The 16785-nt window shown below is 41.6% G+C and overlaps 1 protein-coding gene across 1 annotated transcript; it reads left to right on the forward strand.

The window, feature by feature from the left end:
* Positions 1–1547: 1547 nt before the first annotated feature.
* LOC142210502 (indolethylamine N-methyltransferase-like) lies at positions 1548–11988 on the forward strand. Its single transcript, XM_075279694.1, has 3 exons — positions 1548–1738; positions 7678–7885; positions 11549–11988. The coding sequence occupies exons 1-3, from the start codon at positions 1588–1590 to the stop codon at positions 11976–11978; spliced, it is 789 nt and encodes a 262-aa protein (XP_075135795.1). The 5' UTR covers positions 1548–1587; the 3' UTR covers positions 11979–11988.
* The last annotated feature ends 4797 nt before the right edge of the window (positions 11989–16785 follow it).

Consider the following 16785-nt stretch of genomic DNA (forward strand, 5'->3'; position numbering starts at 1 on the left):
CAGAGTCAACACAAAAGTGGGTGGGGCTAAATCTGCCGCACATTTTGTCCCTCTTTCGGTTCTTCAAAAGTTGGGAGGTATGGAATATGTATATAAACAAGTCCACTAGTCACCTCTTGGTGACCTCTGTGTAGCGAGTCCCTACTCAAAATTGGGTACAACCACTACAACACAGCATACATAGGAGGAGCAAGAGAGCAGCCCAACAGCAACCCGGCTTCCAGGCTAAGACCCAAGGCCACCCAACAGGCACAGCACCATAGCAAAACCTTCAACTCAGTCAATGGACTGAGAACTACTAGGTAAAAATTTATATTCTCTGATATATATATATATATATATATATATATATATATATATATATATATATATATCAGGACAAGGGGCAAAGTGGTAGAAGGAGTATACATTTCTCCCAGGTTCCTGTCATACACAATCTAGGTGAGCAAAGCTGTGTTCCTGGCTGGTGGGTCTTACCAAAACACTGGAAAAGGTCTGGCTGCTGGAGCAGGGAGTATTGGTGTCTCTACTCCATTCAGCCACTCCAGATTATGGGATATGTGGGGTTAAGTCCTTGCTATCCAAGAGTATGTGTAGAAAAAGGCAGTCAGCCCACAGATATATGGCTCTGTCTACTCATGGGGAAAATACTTGTAAGTAATACTGCTGGTTTGTGTTCAGGGAGCTGTGCAGAAGGCCCAGCTCTCATAGTTAGGATACCTGTGTTGTAGGTAGAAGCCGGACGGCTAGGATTTATTTTGTATTGCATTTATCTTGTTTTCCTGCACAACTTTTAATAAAACTTGCAACTTGGTTGTGGCCAGTTGCACCAAACCTGGCTGGATTGGACTTTCATTTTGTGCCAAAAAGTGCTCAAGACAGTGATCCCTGAGCTAATTCTGTATATATATATATATATATATATATATATATATATATATATATCTCAGAAAATGCGCCAATACGAATCTTGGTTCTGAACCTGAAGCAAAATAAAACTTGAGAGGTTCGCTCATCTCTAGTTTTTAATAGACATACAAAATTGTTTTTTTTTTTTTTGCTTTGGTACCAGCGCTCCACCCATTTGGTCCAAGTGTTTTAATTTGCTGGAGACTGGTAAAGGATTTACCTACTAGTTCTCAGTTGAACTTTTTAAGATGTGTTCACATGGTGCTGTGCTTGTCAGGTGGGGTGACCCACAACCTGGAGGCTTAAGGGTATGTTCACATGGAGGAAAGGGTCGCGGAGACCTTTTTTTCGCCTTGTGAACATTCTGCATTGGCATTCCGTCGCGGCATCCTGCTCTTGATTAGGCCCGAATGAATGGGCTTAAACAGGAGGGAGTCTCAAGCCGCTGAATCCGTGGCAAAATAGGTCATGTGCTGCTTTTTTCCGCTACTAGTCAATGGGAGCCTTTTTTGCAGGCGGATTTTTGTGGATTTCGCTAAGGAGCCTAGATCAATGTACTGTATAAAAGCTGTCACTAGTTATCTCCTATAGACTTGTGTGGTCATCAGAAAATAACTTCTTATTGTACGTGCAGGAATAGAAGCATCAAAGAAACATTGATACTGAGAATAGAACATCATGGGAACTCCTACAACCCCTCCGCAAACCTACATAGATGAATTTAGACCTTCAGATTACTACCAGACGTACTATGTAGCAGAGAACGGAGCTCTACATGGAGAATGGACAGATTTTGTCTTGAAAAACCTTCATGAAACATTCACTAAAGGTAAATACTGGGTCCGGTTATTTCATGGCGTCATTTTAATACAAGCTATATCGCAATTTCATTATTTTATATTACAAAACCTGTACAATGATCAAACTTATCCTCATATGGGGGCCATAAACTACAAAGACTGTCTGTAACTGCTGTCATTGGTATCTCTGCATCCATAAAGACCCGAGCAATACAACCGTAATGTTGTTTTACCCACATGCTAAATGGTATATAATTAAAAAAAAAAAATTATACTATTATATTACTATTATACTTATACTAGCTGGTACCCGCGACTTCGTCTGCGGTGATTGTAGCAGTGTGTATATACAGGTGCGGGTAAGGTTTTCGTACTGTGTATATGGTATGGGATATGAAATGTAAGTTTGTATCTTGTTTTTGCTGTAATTCAGATAATTGGTGAGACTTTTGTGTTGAAGCTAATTTGTATTTGAGCTGCTATATATACGGTGTTGTGAGAAACTTTACATAGTGACTTTGGGACAGAAGTATTTGAAGTTAACCCTTTCCCGCCGATGGCATTTTTTGATTTTTGTTTTTGACTCCCCTCCTTCTAAACCCTATAACTTTTTTATTTCTCCACTCCCAGAGCCATATGAGGTCTTAATTTTTCCTGGGACAAATTTTTCTTCATGATGCCACCATTATTTATTCTATATAATGTACTGGGAAGCAGGGAAAAAACTCAGAATGGGGTGGATTTGAAGAAAAAATGCAGGTCTGCGACTTTCTTACGGGCTTTGGTTTTACGGCGTTCACTGTGCAACCAAAATGACATGTCCCTTGTATTCTGTGCTTCGTTACGATTCCGGGGATACCAAATTTATATGGTTTTATTTACATTTTGACCCCTTAAAAAAAATCCAAAACTGTTAAATTATTTTTTGAAAAGTCGCCATATTCCGACAGCCGTAACTTTTTTATACGTGCGTGTACGGGGATGTATAGGGCGTCTTTTTTTGCGGGAACGGGTGTACTTTGTAGTTCTACCATTTTTGGGAAATGTTATTGCTTTGATCACTTTTTATTCAAATTTTTAGCAGAATCAAAACAGTGAAAAAATGGCAGTTTGGCACTTTTGACCATTTTTCCCGCTACGGCGTTTACCGAACAGGAAAAATATTTGTATAACTTTGTAGAGCGGGCGATTTAGGACGCGCGGATACCTAACATGTATGTATTTCACAGTTTTTAACTACTTTTATATGTGTTCTAGGGAAAGGGGGGTGATTTGAATTTTTAATCTTTTTTATTTATTTTTTTTATATTTTTTGTACTTTTTTTAAACTTTTTTTTTTTGCATTTATTAGACCGCCTAGGGGTATTGACATGGGTGGGCGGTGTCGCGGATTGTCAGAGTGGTGGGGGCAAACATGGCTGCTCCGGAGCGTTAAAGAGAACCTCCTGGAGTATCGGTAAGGTGAGGGGCAAAGTGGTAAAGTATATGTATATGTGATTGTGTGGGGTTAGGGGCGAGGCTGCAGAGGGCAATAGGAATTTTGTAGCTTGCTATGGTCCAAAGTGTGTGAGTTTGGGTTTTGTGCGGGTCCTGGCACAAACGTATGTGCGCTATTGTGACGAAAAGTAGCCTATTGTTTAATCGAGTGTAATAACTATGTTTGTGAAAAATTTCAGCCACATCGGTGGAGCGGTTTTTGTGTGATTGACCGCCAAACATCCGAACATCCAAAGGGTCCTGGGAAAAACGTATGTGCGCTATTGTGACGAAAAGTAGCCTATTACGCAATCGAGTGTAGGGACTATGTTTGTGGAAAATTTCAGCCAAATCGGTGGAGCGGTTTTTGGCGTGATTGACCGCCAAACATCCGAACATCCAAAGGGTCCTGGGAAAAACGTATGTGAGCTATTGTGACGAAAAGTAGCCTATTGCGCCATCAAGTGTAGGGACTATGTTTGTGGAAAATTTCAGCCAAATCGGGGTCCAAAGTGTGTGAGATTGCAGAGATAGTGGTGTGAGTTTGGGTTTTGTGGGGGTCCTGGGAAAAACGTATGTGCGCTATTGTGACAAAAAGTAGCCTATTGTTTAATCGGGTGTATTATCTATGTTTGTGGAAAATTTCAGCCAAATCGGTGGAGCGGTTTTTCCGTGATTGAGGAACAAACATCTGAACATGCAAACATCCAAACACACAAACCCACAAACTCACAAACTTTCACATTTATAATATTAACCCCTTAGCGAACTTTGACGTACTATTACGTCATGGACGCGAGGTACTTCGCGCACCATGAAGTAATTGTACGTCATGGTGATTCCGCCCGCTCACTAGCTGAGCGGGCGGAATCGGAACTGAGTGATAGCTGTTACTGACAGCTATCACCCTTTTCCATAACCTCCGGTCGGTACTTTACCGATCGGAGGTTTTAACCCTTTGATTGCGATGGTCAAACATGACCACCGCAAACAAAGGGTGCCGCGATCTCTCCCCCCCCCCCCCGCCGGCACCCCCGCGGCGAGATCGGGGGGTGCCGGTATCTGTAATACGTAGTCTGGGGTCTGGTTAGTGACCCCAGACAGCCCTGAGCACTCACTTACCTGGTGATGCTCCCGGCGTCTTCTGGAAGTGAGTCTGTCCCGTCCGCACAGCTCACTTCCTGTTTCTCGAGTGAGACACGTGCAGGCTGTCACTGCAGCCTGTGTCTCAGTCTAGAGTAGAGAATCAGTGATGCAATCTTCACTGATCCATGTGTCCCATAGGGACACAAGAACAAGTAAAAAAAAGTGTAAAAAAAAAAATAAAGTATTTGAAAACAATTAATAAAGTCCCAAAAATCCTTTTTCTATAAAAAATGAATTATGTAAAAAAACCACAAAAAAATAATAAAAACAATACATATTTGGTATTCTCGCGTCCGTAACAACCTGTACAACAAAACTGAAACAATATTTAATGTACACAGTGAACGGCGGTAAAAAATAACGGAAAAAACCCGCTGGAAGTAGTGATTTTTCGCCATCTCACCTTACAAAATGTGCTATAAAAAGTGATCAAAAAGTCATATGCACCCCAAAATAGTACCAATAAAATGCACAGGTTGTCCCGCAAAAAATAAGCCCTCAACCAACACTGTCAAGCGAAAAATAAAAATGTTACGCCTCTCAGAAGATGGCGATGCAAAAATCACTGATTTATGTCCCCAAATCTGTTTTTGTTCTGCAGACTTAGTATCGCATAAAAAAATAACATAAATGAGGTATCGCCGTAACCGTACCGACCCGCAGAATAAAGGTCACATGTTACTTATACTGTACGCTGCATGGCGAAAAATGTAAAGGGTAAAACTCAATACCAGAATTGATTTTTTTCTCTTTTAAATCCAGCAAAAAAAGAGTTAATAAAATGTAATCAGTAAGTTTTAGGCACCCCAAGATGGTGTCATTACAAAATACATTGCATCCCGCAAACAACAAGCCCTTATATGGCCACGTCAGCAGAAAAATAAAGCAAATATAGCATCTACCAATGTGAAGACAAAAAACCCCAAAATCGCCAAATTATTAGAACACAACTGGGTGCGGCAGGAGGGGAATGTATAAGCTGTGCAAGCGAATATCAGGGGACACCCCGGATTTAGAGCTTACGAGGGAAAATATACCAGAAGTGACCCCAGTGTGACTCCCCCAATCATAGGAGCTACTGGGGGTACAGTAGGGAATTTAGTGTCTGCAATGTCCTCCGCACCGCTTATACATTCCTTCTTCGCCATCCGCTGTGCAGTCACGTCCGGGATACTAATACTCACTACACCCCCTGATAAATTCTTTTAGGGGTGCAGTTTTCAAACTGCGCTCACTCCTTTGGGGAATCCACTTTTCTGGTACCTTACAGGCTCTACAAACATGACATGGCGTCTAGATACCAAACATCTGAATCTGTACTCCAAAAGCCGCATCGCGCTCCTTCCCTTCTGACCCCCTGCTGTGTGCCCAAACTGCAGTTTATGCCACATGTATGACACTGGTGTAACCGGGGTAATGTCATATGTGAGTATAAACTGATATTATGGCACATATATGACACTGGTGTACCCCGGATAACGTACGTAATGTCATATGTGGGTATAAACTGATATTAGGGCCCAGCCAGACACAGAAGGGAAGAAGGTTATTTGGTTTTTGGAGCACAGACTTAGACGGTTTGGTTTTTGGATGCCATGGCACTTTTGCAGAGACTCTAAAATTTCCCCTACAAAATGGGGTCACTTCTTGGGGAATTCCAGTTTACTGGCACCTCCAGGGCTCTGCAAAAACAACATGGCACCCAGAAAGTCCCTCTAAATCTGTACCCCAAAAGCTAAAAAGCGCAGTGCTCCTTCCCTTCTGAGCCCTGCTGTGTGCCCAAGCAGCAGTTTATACCCACATATATAATTTTTTTGCCCCTCGGGATGGCCCACTTAATAGTTTTAGGAGTGCAGGTCTCTAACAACACAAAGTGGGTGCAATGCATTGGATACCAAAATGGCATATTTCTTTAAAAATTTCAAATTTTGGGAAGCATTTTTAGTCTCAAAATCATAATACCACTTGATACATTCCTTGATGGGTGTAGTTTCTAAAATGGGGTCACTTTTGAGGGGTTTCTATTGTATTGATACTTTAGGGGCTCAGCAAATGCGACATGGCACCTCAAAACTATTCCAGCAATATATGCCCTCCAAAATCCAAATAGCGCTCTTTCCATTCTGAGCCCCAACATGTACCCATACAGCAGATTATGATCCCATATGGGGTATTGCCGTGTTCAGGGGAAATTGTGGGGGGCTCTTAATTCTCTAACTACTTGCAAAAATTAAAAATATGGCGCTAAATGGACGATTTATTGGAAAAAAAGTAATTTTTCATTTTCACATCTCAATGGTAAAAAAATCTGTGAAACACCTGTAGGGTCCAAGTGCTCACTAAACCCCTTGATAGATTCATTGAGGGGTCTAGTTTTCAAAATGGGGTCGTTTTGGGGGGGGGGGGGGGGGTTCCACTGTTCTAGCACTTCAGGGGCTCTCCAAATGCAACATGGTGCCTGAAACAGATTTCAGCTAAATTTGCCCTCCAAAATCCCAATAGCGATCCTTCAGCTCTGGACTTTACAGTGTGCCCATACATCACTTTACATCCACATGTGGGGCATTTCTGTAGTTGGGGCAAAGTGCTTGACAATTTGTGGGGTGCATTTTCTTTTTTAACCCCTTGTGGAAATGCATAATTTGGGGTTAAAGCTACATTTTATAGCAAAAATTGGCCACGACGTGCATGGCCCTCTAGAACCGTTACAATTTCTCATGTGGCCTCATGGGGAAATTAATTGCCCACCCCTGTTTTAGAGTGACCTCCAAACTGAATTTTTAACACGTTAGCTTCTTAAGGGGGTCATCCAGTATTTTCCTAGAACAGTGACTTTTGTTAAAGAAAACTTTATGACATACAACTGGAACACTTGATTCCAGTGCAGATGGAATTTTTATTCTTTAGCTCCCACCATTCCTGAGTAATTAGTACAGATAGTTTTAGGTCCTGATATTTTAATTATAGTCTGTATAATCAGGCTGGAGCAGGAAAGGGAGCGTGATACAATTAGAGGTGAACAGTATCATAGGTCACAATCGTACCACTTGTCTAATCCTGCCAGACTCTATCCGCCTGACAGTACAGAGTCTATATTGCACCAAAACTAAGATCATGGATTGCTCAGGAATGGTGGGAACTTGAGAAAAAATTCTAACTGAGCTGGAATCAGCAGGGCAGCACCTATTAAACAATATAAAGCCCTCTTCAAACTGTAATACCAGATTCTGCCTGTTATTACCTGTTGTGCTGTTTACATTTCTAAGCTGGTTTGCAGGTGTTTGTTCTTCATGACATAATCTCTATAATGTTCCTTTACTACTACATCAATATTTTATCTTCCAAGGTGGTGTTAAAGGGGATACAATGATTGATTTTGGTGCTGGACCCACCCTTTATCATCTTTTCTCTGCTTGTGAAGTTTTTGATAAAATCATCACTTCAGATTTTCTTGAGCAAAACCGTGCTGAATTGCTGAAATGGCTGAAGAAGGATCCAGAAGCTTTTGACTGGACTCACATTATCAAATCCGTATGTGAGCTGGAAGGAAACGGGTATCAAAATATTTCCTTTGTGTTTATGATGACATGATCCTTTGCAACTAATGGCATAAAAATAAAAATATTGATGACCTAACCTAAGAATAAGTTTCAGATCAGTGAGGGTCTGACACCCAGCACCCCTACCGATCAGCTGTTCTCAGTAGCTGATAAATAGGATTCAGGAAGCAGACAACTCTCCAGACCAAAGTACTGGAGATTATCTCCTGTTCACTTCAATAGGATATAACTTGGGTCAGCCACTACAGAGAACAGAGCTGTCTGCTTCCTGCTCCATTCTCTACATCTGATCAGTGGAGGTGCTGGATGTCAGATCCTTACAGATCTGATGCTGATGACTTATCCTTATGAAAGGTCTACAATAATTTTAGCCTGGAAAAGCCCTTGAATGACATTTGCACTCTCTATTTTTACCTTAAATCTAGTGTTTTACCAGTAGCTTACACCCCTATACACCCCTATACACCCAGTATTTTCCAAGATACTGTATCTATTATGTATTACAACATCTTACTTTTATTATTTCTGCTCTACTAAGTCAATATAGTTGTTTCGAGTGTGGGTATCATATTGGTGAAAGTTTCTTGACATGTTTACTTTGAGAGATAAATTGTAGCATTTCCAAACATTTGTTTCACGCAATTTCTTTTTCTGTCCTGGTGAAACAAATGTTGTTAAATATTTATACAGAGCCAACATATTCCCCAGCATTTTACAAATCAGTTCATGTAAGCACACAATGATGCAAGTGATGGGATATGAGGAGTGAAGGAAAGGTCTGAATGAAACATAATCCCAAGGCAACGGACGTACTGTTTTGGTGTTACAGTAAGACTGCAAGTTGAAATGGAAATATCAGGGATATGGCCAAGTGGCGTAACTAGGAACGGCGGGGCCCCGTGGCGAACTTTTGACATGCCCCCCCCCCCCCAACCGACACCAACGCCGAAGACCTCGACCGACCCCCCCCCCCCCCCTCCTACGCATTCCTGTGCGTTCTATTATGCCCCATAGTGGCCCTTGCACGCAGTATTATCCCCAATAGTGGTCCCTGCACACAGTATTGTACCCTCATAGTGGCCCCTGCACATAGTATTATCCCCCATAGTGGCCCCTGCACACAGTATTATCCCCCATAGTGGACACCCATAAACAATTATTATACTCTGGGGTTTTTTCAGACCCCAGAGTATAATAATCGGAGACCCGGGGGAATAAAAACATAAGAAACACTGTTACTTACCTGTCCCCCGGCTCCTACGCTGTCTTCTGTGCTGCCATCCTTCTGCTATGACGTCGGACGTCACATGACCCAGGACGCAGGCCGGGTTCATGTGACGTCAGAGACGTCAGGAAGGAAGCCTGGCAGGATCATGGAGAGGTAAGTGACATGTTTTTTATGTTCCCTTACCTTTCCCGGTCCGCCAATCATTATACTTGGGGGTCCGAAAAGACCCCCGAGTATAATGATAGCAGCGGTAGTGGCTGTCACCGGGCCCCTAATGTCCCGGGCCCTGTGGCAGCTGCCTCCGCTGCTATGGCGGTAGTTACGCCACTGGTTAGGCCTATTAGTAGATGGTGGAAACAGTAGTAGTCCAGTCTTTGAAAGATTCTGCTTCAGATAGAGGGAAGACCTGATATTAGAGACAGCAGAGAGACATTCACTGGTGTTCTGTAGTAATGTAGGGGTGATATAACAAGAGGAGGTTATAGTTGGGTACCATTAGGATAAAGACAATACCAAAAGCCAAATCTACTGATGGCTTGTCCGATAGAGGCTTTGTAGTGTGAGAGTATAAGAGGACCTAGGACTAGGCTCTGGGGAACCCAAACTGTAAGGGCAAGAGGGATGACAAAGCCTCTAACTGGTACACTGAAAGTGCAGTCTGAGCAGTCTCTAAATAGTACAGCCTGAGTGATATGAGTAGAACCAAGAGAGCTCAGAGTCCATGAGGATGACAAAGTGGAGCCTACCCAAGAGGAGTTGGTGATCTACAATGTCAAATACTGAAAGATTGGGGTAACACGGTGGCTCAGTGGTTAGCACTGCAGCCTTGCAGCACTGGAGTCCTGGGTTCAAATCCCACCAGGAACAACATCTGCAAGGAGTTTGTATGTTCTCCCCGTGCTTTCGTGGATTTCCTCCCAATCTACAAAGACATACTGATAGGGGGAAAAAAATCCCTATATGGAGCTCACAATCTTCATAAAAAAAATAATAATACTGAAAGATCCAGAAGAATAAGAAAATAGTTGCCTTTTGATCTATCAGTGAGAAGATCATTTGTAAGGACCATTTCAGTAAGTGCAGAGTGTGGAAGCCAGATTGTAAGGGGTCAATAGTTAGTAAAAAGATGGCGGAGCAGACTAAGAATTCCAAGACTTTGGAAACCAAAGGGAGATTGAAGATGGATCAGTAGTTAGCAGCACAAGATGGATCAAAGAAGTAATCATAGCATAACAGCATGGGGCTATTGGCATGAGCCTCAAGGGTTTGTTTTTTTTTAAATGTAGACTTTTTTTTTTCCTATCAGTATGTTTTTTGTAGAATGGGAGGAAATCCATGCAAACATGGAGAGAACATACAAACTCCTTGCAGATGGTGTTCCGGTGGGATTCAAACCCAGGACCCTAGTGCTTCAAAGCTGCAGTGCTAACCACTGAGCCACAGTGTTGCCCTATCCTCAAAGGGTTTTTGTCTTCCTCTGGATCAACACTGTAGGGGATTGTAGGGTTATAGGTTAGACCTGATAGACTGATGTCTTCATCCAACCTCATCTACTATGTAACTATGTTTTAAAGAGAAGGGAAAGATTCCAGAAGAAAGAGAGGTTAAATATTTTAGTAAGGTAAGTACTGACAGCTGGGGACAGAGATTGGAGAAGGTGTAAAAGGAAAGGGTCACTCATGCAAGTAGTAGGGCGAGACGAAAATAGTGGCTGGGGGATTCTTATGTAACTGGATCAAAAGATGGGAATCAACAAGATGATCCTGAGGGGTAGGTGAGAGGATCAATTCCGCCTGGGGATTGGGCAATTATTTACCGATGGATCTTATCAATTTTGTCATGGAGTAGCTAGGTCCTCATAACAGATGCCAGCACCCGGAGAGTGAGAGGTTTCAGAGATTCATTTCAAGTTATTGGAGAGAGGAGATGGGAGATGTGAAGTAGGATTGTTTGGTGAGGTGAAGGTTAGAGCTGCAAGTATTGAGGATAAACTTGAAGTCGGGGAAATGGTGTACATTCATTCTGCAAATGGTCACTAGACCTAGAGCACCGTTGTAGAAAATGTGTATGTGGTCGTACCTCTGGATGCTCCAAAAATAAGTTCTCTTGTAGAACACCTTGGAATGACCACAGTTCCACCACTCCATACCCGTCAGTAGAAAATGGAAAACAATATATTGTACAACATGTAATTACAACATACGTCAATACATTGATACTGAGATCAACCATCAGCCAGTAAAACGAGTATAACAATGAATAAATCTCAATATACAGGGGATCCTGTCTAAGGTAAGGACACTGCAAAAGGCAGTCAACAGTCTCCCCCCTAGAGAGGTCGGCCTTCTATTTCTAAATATATTTTATATTATTTTAGTAGTTAAACCTACATTATGTAGGGTCAAATAATGCTTATGTATGTTTTTAAGGGAGAACTATGAGAAAAAAGCTGAGAAACTCCGCAGTAAGGTCAAACAAGTCCTGAAATGTGACGCTCTGAAGAAAAACCCTTTCGATCCTGTTGTCCTGCAACCTGCTGACTGTCTCCTTACCTGTCTCTGCCTTGAGGCTCCTTGCGAAGACATCAAGGTTTTCTGTAATGTTCTGAAAAATTTTCAGCCTCTGATTAAACCTGGAGGTCACTTACTGATCTTGAGTGTACTGGATGCTACATTTTACAGTGTCGGTAATAAATATTTTACCAGTATGACGACAAGAAAGGAGGAGCTAGAGGAGGCTTTTAAAGAGGCAGGATATGAAATTGAAAAAGCTGTGTATACTCCGCGAAAGGATAGATCAAGAATGGATATCGGTGATTATGAGGGTCACTATTTTATCCATGCCAGGAAACCAAAGTAAGGCATCTTTAATGGTGGCCCATTCTGGACATCAAATGTGTTACATTACATAGACATACAGCATGTATACTGCATACACATATACTGTATAAGATATACACACAAGATTGATATCACTAAATTGATGATATTCCTTCTAGAAATCCTCAGTCTAGTTCTATTTTTTTGTTGTTGACGCAATAACAATCATATTAATTGCATGCCATTGTTTTTAGTATCAAATAAACAATATGAAAACTGAGATTGTTTGTATTGGATTATTTTTAGAGTGAAATTTTTGCTCCACTTCACTGAATTTGTGCTCATGTACACCAATGTGGGAGGCTCTTCGGTTTCTTAGTTACCGCCTCTATATGTTTCCATAAAAGTTTCACCAGCTGACATACAAAATATACAGTAATAAAGAATCAAATGGGGGAAAACGTGTTTTTTTTTGTTTGTTTGTTTTTTTTATATCCTACCCTGAAAATCTACAACAATATTGATAAGTATGTTTTTGTTTTTTTTGTAAGGAATATTCTTTTGGACTAAGTCTAAAAAATGTGACGCGTTTTTCAGTGACTGATGTTGGGTAATAAATAAGGCCTAACTTTAGACTGTCTAATCCAGGGGTGCCCAATACAACGATTGTGATCTACCGGTCGATCGCAATGGACGTATGGGTCGATCGCAGGATGCAGCCGGGGATCCCCTGTGTCTGCTTGTTCACAGTGCAGGCTGAAAGTCGACTCTCAGCCTGTGCTGTGAACAAGCACTCCCGACACTTGTAGGCTGCTCTTAGGATGGAGGGGGCCGCGGTGCTGCTTGTACACAGTGCAGGCTGAGAGTCATCTCCTGACACTGGCAGGCGGGGCTGCCGCAGCCCCAGTCTGCCAGTGTCCAGAGATAACTGTCAGCCTGTGCTGTGAGCAAGCAGACAGCGGGGATCCCTGGGCGGCCACACAACGCCTGTCTCCTGCTCTCACGCTCCGCACAGCCCTGCCCACATACCCGGCCATGCCCATGGACATGCCCTGCCCACAAACACGCCCCGGTCCCGCCCACAAGAAGTGGGTAGTAGATCTTTCGACTTGGTCATGTAATACAGTAGCTCACATGCTGACAAAGTGTGAGCACCCCTGGTCTAATCTACCTTTATACCAAATATTAGCTTGCTTACTTACCAAAATAGCACTAAACTTCTGATGCCCAATTCAGAGGCAAACATGGTCACATTTTAGGCCACGCTACCTTTCCAGTACACCACATTTGACCACTTGACTAGGTAGATTTATACTAAAGTAATAGCACCCTCCACTGATATAGGGGATATTAGGACCTATGCAAATTACTCTAGTCTACAAGAATCTCACCCGTATTACTGACTATGAAAATCAAATGGTGCCACCCTTTCCAATGGATCCATGACGGGCCAGAAAAAATACATCTGAGACAAGAAATAAGGATACATAAAACGAAGGACTGTTGAAAGACAAGACATACTAACCAAAATATATACGTGCTGTGTGTGATGAACGATCCCCAACTGGGTCAATATTAGCACACCTAGAGAGTGAACACAGATATACGTGGATACGTTCTCTTGTACTTGTCTGTACATCCAAACATATAAAGTAGGAAAACATAAACATCAGTTCTACACTAATGAGTCCATCACTCCTACACGTCTTACAGAAAGGGCTGTCCTTCTGCTCGTCAGATAAATTCAACTTATTTCAGTTGGACCTGGACCTCCAGAGGTTTCTTTGGACATTGAGGCTGAAGGCATTTTTTGCCAACATCCCCACAGGGGACAATCCTATTGGGCCAAGTCCCGAGGGCACCATCACGTCAAAGAACCTGGGACTACGCTTGAATTCATGATCACACTTATACAAAGGGACATTAGTAAGTTGCATCGGGAAATCGAGAATAATCGTTTATCGTATAACTCTAATTTGACTGTATCTAAGAGACGGGCACTTAGAGATTTAACAAGGGACAGATCTCTCATTATTAAACCGGCGGACAAGGGAGGGGCACTTGTTATTATGGACAGGAAAGACTACATGGAGGAGATATATAATCAGCTGGGTAACCCTGAGGTTTATAACACACTAACCCACAATCTCATTCAACGCATTACTCAGAATAAACGAGACCTTATAACATTACCGGACACTAAGTACAATAGACGATGATATGGTCGATTTTCTATCCAAGAAACACCCAATTACACGGTCTTCTAAACACTACCAAAAATATACAAGAGACTGGATTAACCACCAGGGCGCCCAATCGTAGCTTCAACGGAATCCATCTTATCCCCATTGTCCATTTTCTTGGAGAAAATTATCACCCCACTAACAAAATCCATGAGGTCATTTCTATTGGATATCTCCATGTTTTTAGAATACATACGCACTATCAGTCCAGTTCTACCTCATGCCATATTGATCACCCTTGACGTAATGAGGCTGTAAACGTCTATAAAATATGAGAAAGGGTTCCTAGTGGTCAAACAGCTGCTAGAGACATCCAACACTGATACCAGGGTAGTTGCATTATGTGTAGACCTCTTAAGGATTGTACTGGAGGAAAACTATTTCCTGATCCAGGATACATTTTATGTCCAGAGACAGGGGACTGCAATGGGCTCTAACATAGCGCCACCCTATGCAAATAGCTATATGGCGCTATTTGAGAAGGATTGCATATAAAGTAACGACAACTTCCAGAGACATTGCACTCTCTGGAAGCGATTCATTGACAACATCTTCTGAATCTGGACAGGTGACATAGAATCCCTATTAGCCTTTACCGAGTACATCAACCGGATATAGTCAGAGCTCAGCTTCACTCTCAATCACAGTACAGATAAGATCAATTTTCTCGATACTTATGTGATTAAGGATAACATGGGGAACCTGAGCACTCACCTGTACATAAAAGATACAGAAAGCTATATTCTATGTTCTATTGAGAATAAAATATGATGTGAGATTTTCAAATCGCTGCATTCTTTTTTTCTTTACATTTTACACAGCGTGGAACTTTTTACTTTTTTGGAATTTGGGTTTGTTGGGGGCACAAGACCCCCAGAGCTATGTTGTTGTAGCTTCAAATTAAATAACAGGCCTGGATAAGCTACACCCATCCTTGAGGCCTGGAGAAATCACAAAGACACAGCTGGTGGTGTATCAAAAGGAGTTCTGATTTATTGTTACAGAGAGGTAGTTTTTATACAATACAGACAAGAGCAGGTTGGACTATTCTAATGACATGATTGGTTATAACATAAGCTGTGGCACATGACTATTGGCTAAGGCCTACTGTAATCTCCATCTCATTATTGCTATCCAAACTGGGATGGACTTTCTGCATATATCATGGAAAGAGAGATAATAATCACAGGCTGGTCAGATCACTCCAGTCTGGGGCTAACATTCAATAGACTATAGACATCCTGTGTTTACATACTCCTTGAAGACAATTAGTTAGATAAGGATTCATTAACATTCCATTTCCTTATCACCTAAAGAAGGGTTTCTCTTCTTTGATCTTTTGTTTAAAGTCTCAATAGTACACAGCCCATAGCGTCTCCATGTTAATTAGTCTAACCAATTCCTTTGTGAGACAAAACTACTTATCTTTGCTAGGGACAAGATGGCTGGAAAGGCAATATCACTTGAAGACAAATAATCTGGGCCCCACTTCATGTAATTTATCAAATATAATTTTCAAACAATATTTTAGCCCTTCACAGGTTGCACTATATATATTATTATTTCCTTAACAATAAGCATACATTCTTATGAAACATATGCTGTGATGTCATAGTGTACCTTTTTTGTGTTCATTATCCCTATGCTGACATCACTTTGTATATTATCCCTGCATTATATTATCACTATGAGGATCACCCTGGTATTGGGACATCACTGTGTGCATTATCAGTACTATAAAATCACTATGTGTGTAAAGGAGACCAACATAAGTGTACACGTTTCAGCTGTTTAAGCTGGTAGAGTATGGGCCCATTATAAGCTTTGCTATGGGATATCATGGTTACTAGTTATGCAATGTAGTAGAGGAAGGGGGTGCATGATCTCCATCAAAGCTAATGAAGAAAAGTGATGCCACATAGGAAGATCTGGGATACCCAGCAACCCCCATCTTCATGCAAGTCATTGTGTAGGGATGATATTGTTATGAGGAGAGTCAAGGACAAAGCACAGGAGAGGTTTGTAAGCATTGGCAGCACGCAGCTGTAGGCAGTCAGTCTACCATTCATCTCTATAGGAGACAGAAGCAGTTACCTCTTTGTCTGAGGTTGTAACTGCAAAATCTTCAAACATAGGGCCCACAAAACAAGTGGGGGTGGACACTCCAGCTGATTCCTTGGCCCAACCCCCAAAGAGCTAGTCCGAATCTTCTAAAAGCAATGAACATCCTATGTAAAGCATTTACACTGCTGGGATAGGATGGCTGATTTTTTAAATTTATTATTATGACTAAATTGTTCCTATAAGTCGCATGCAATACTCTGTATCATATTGTGTCAAAAGTAACCTATCTAGTCCAAACTCCATGTCATAGTATATAGTCAAGAGAAAGATATTCTAACATCTAGTATTACATTATCAGAATTGCTACTCATATACATTACAATTGTCTGCTATGATAAGAAGGATTTTCCCACTCTAGTTCTGCTGTAACCTATGGATAACCTGCATGCAAAAATTATAGGTTGACTTAGTTGAATACAGTATTGCTATGTAAATTGTAGCTAGCTCTCAGAGAACATTCACATCTAACAATATATTTGG

The sequence above is a fragment of the Leptodactylus fuscus genome, chromosome 6 (assembly GCF_031893055.1).
Source record: "Leptodactylus fuscus isolate aLepFus1 chromosome 6, aLepFus1.hap2, whole genome shotgun sequence".
Taxonomy (NCBI): domain Eukaryota; kingdom Metazoa; phylum Chordata; class Amphibia; order Anura; family Leptodactylidae; genus Leptodactylus; species Leptodactylus fuscus.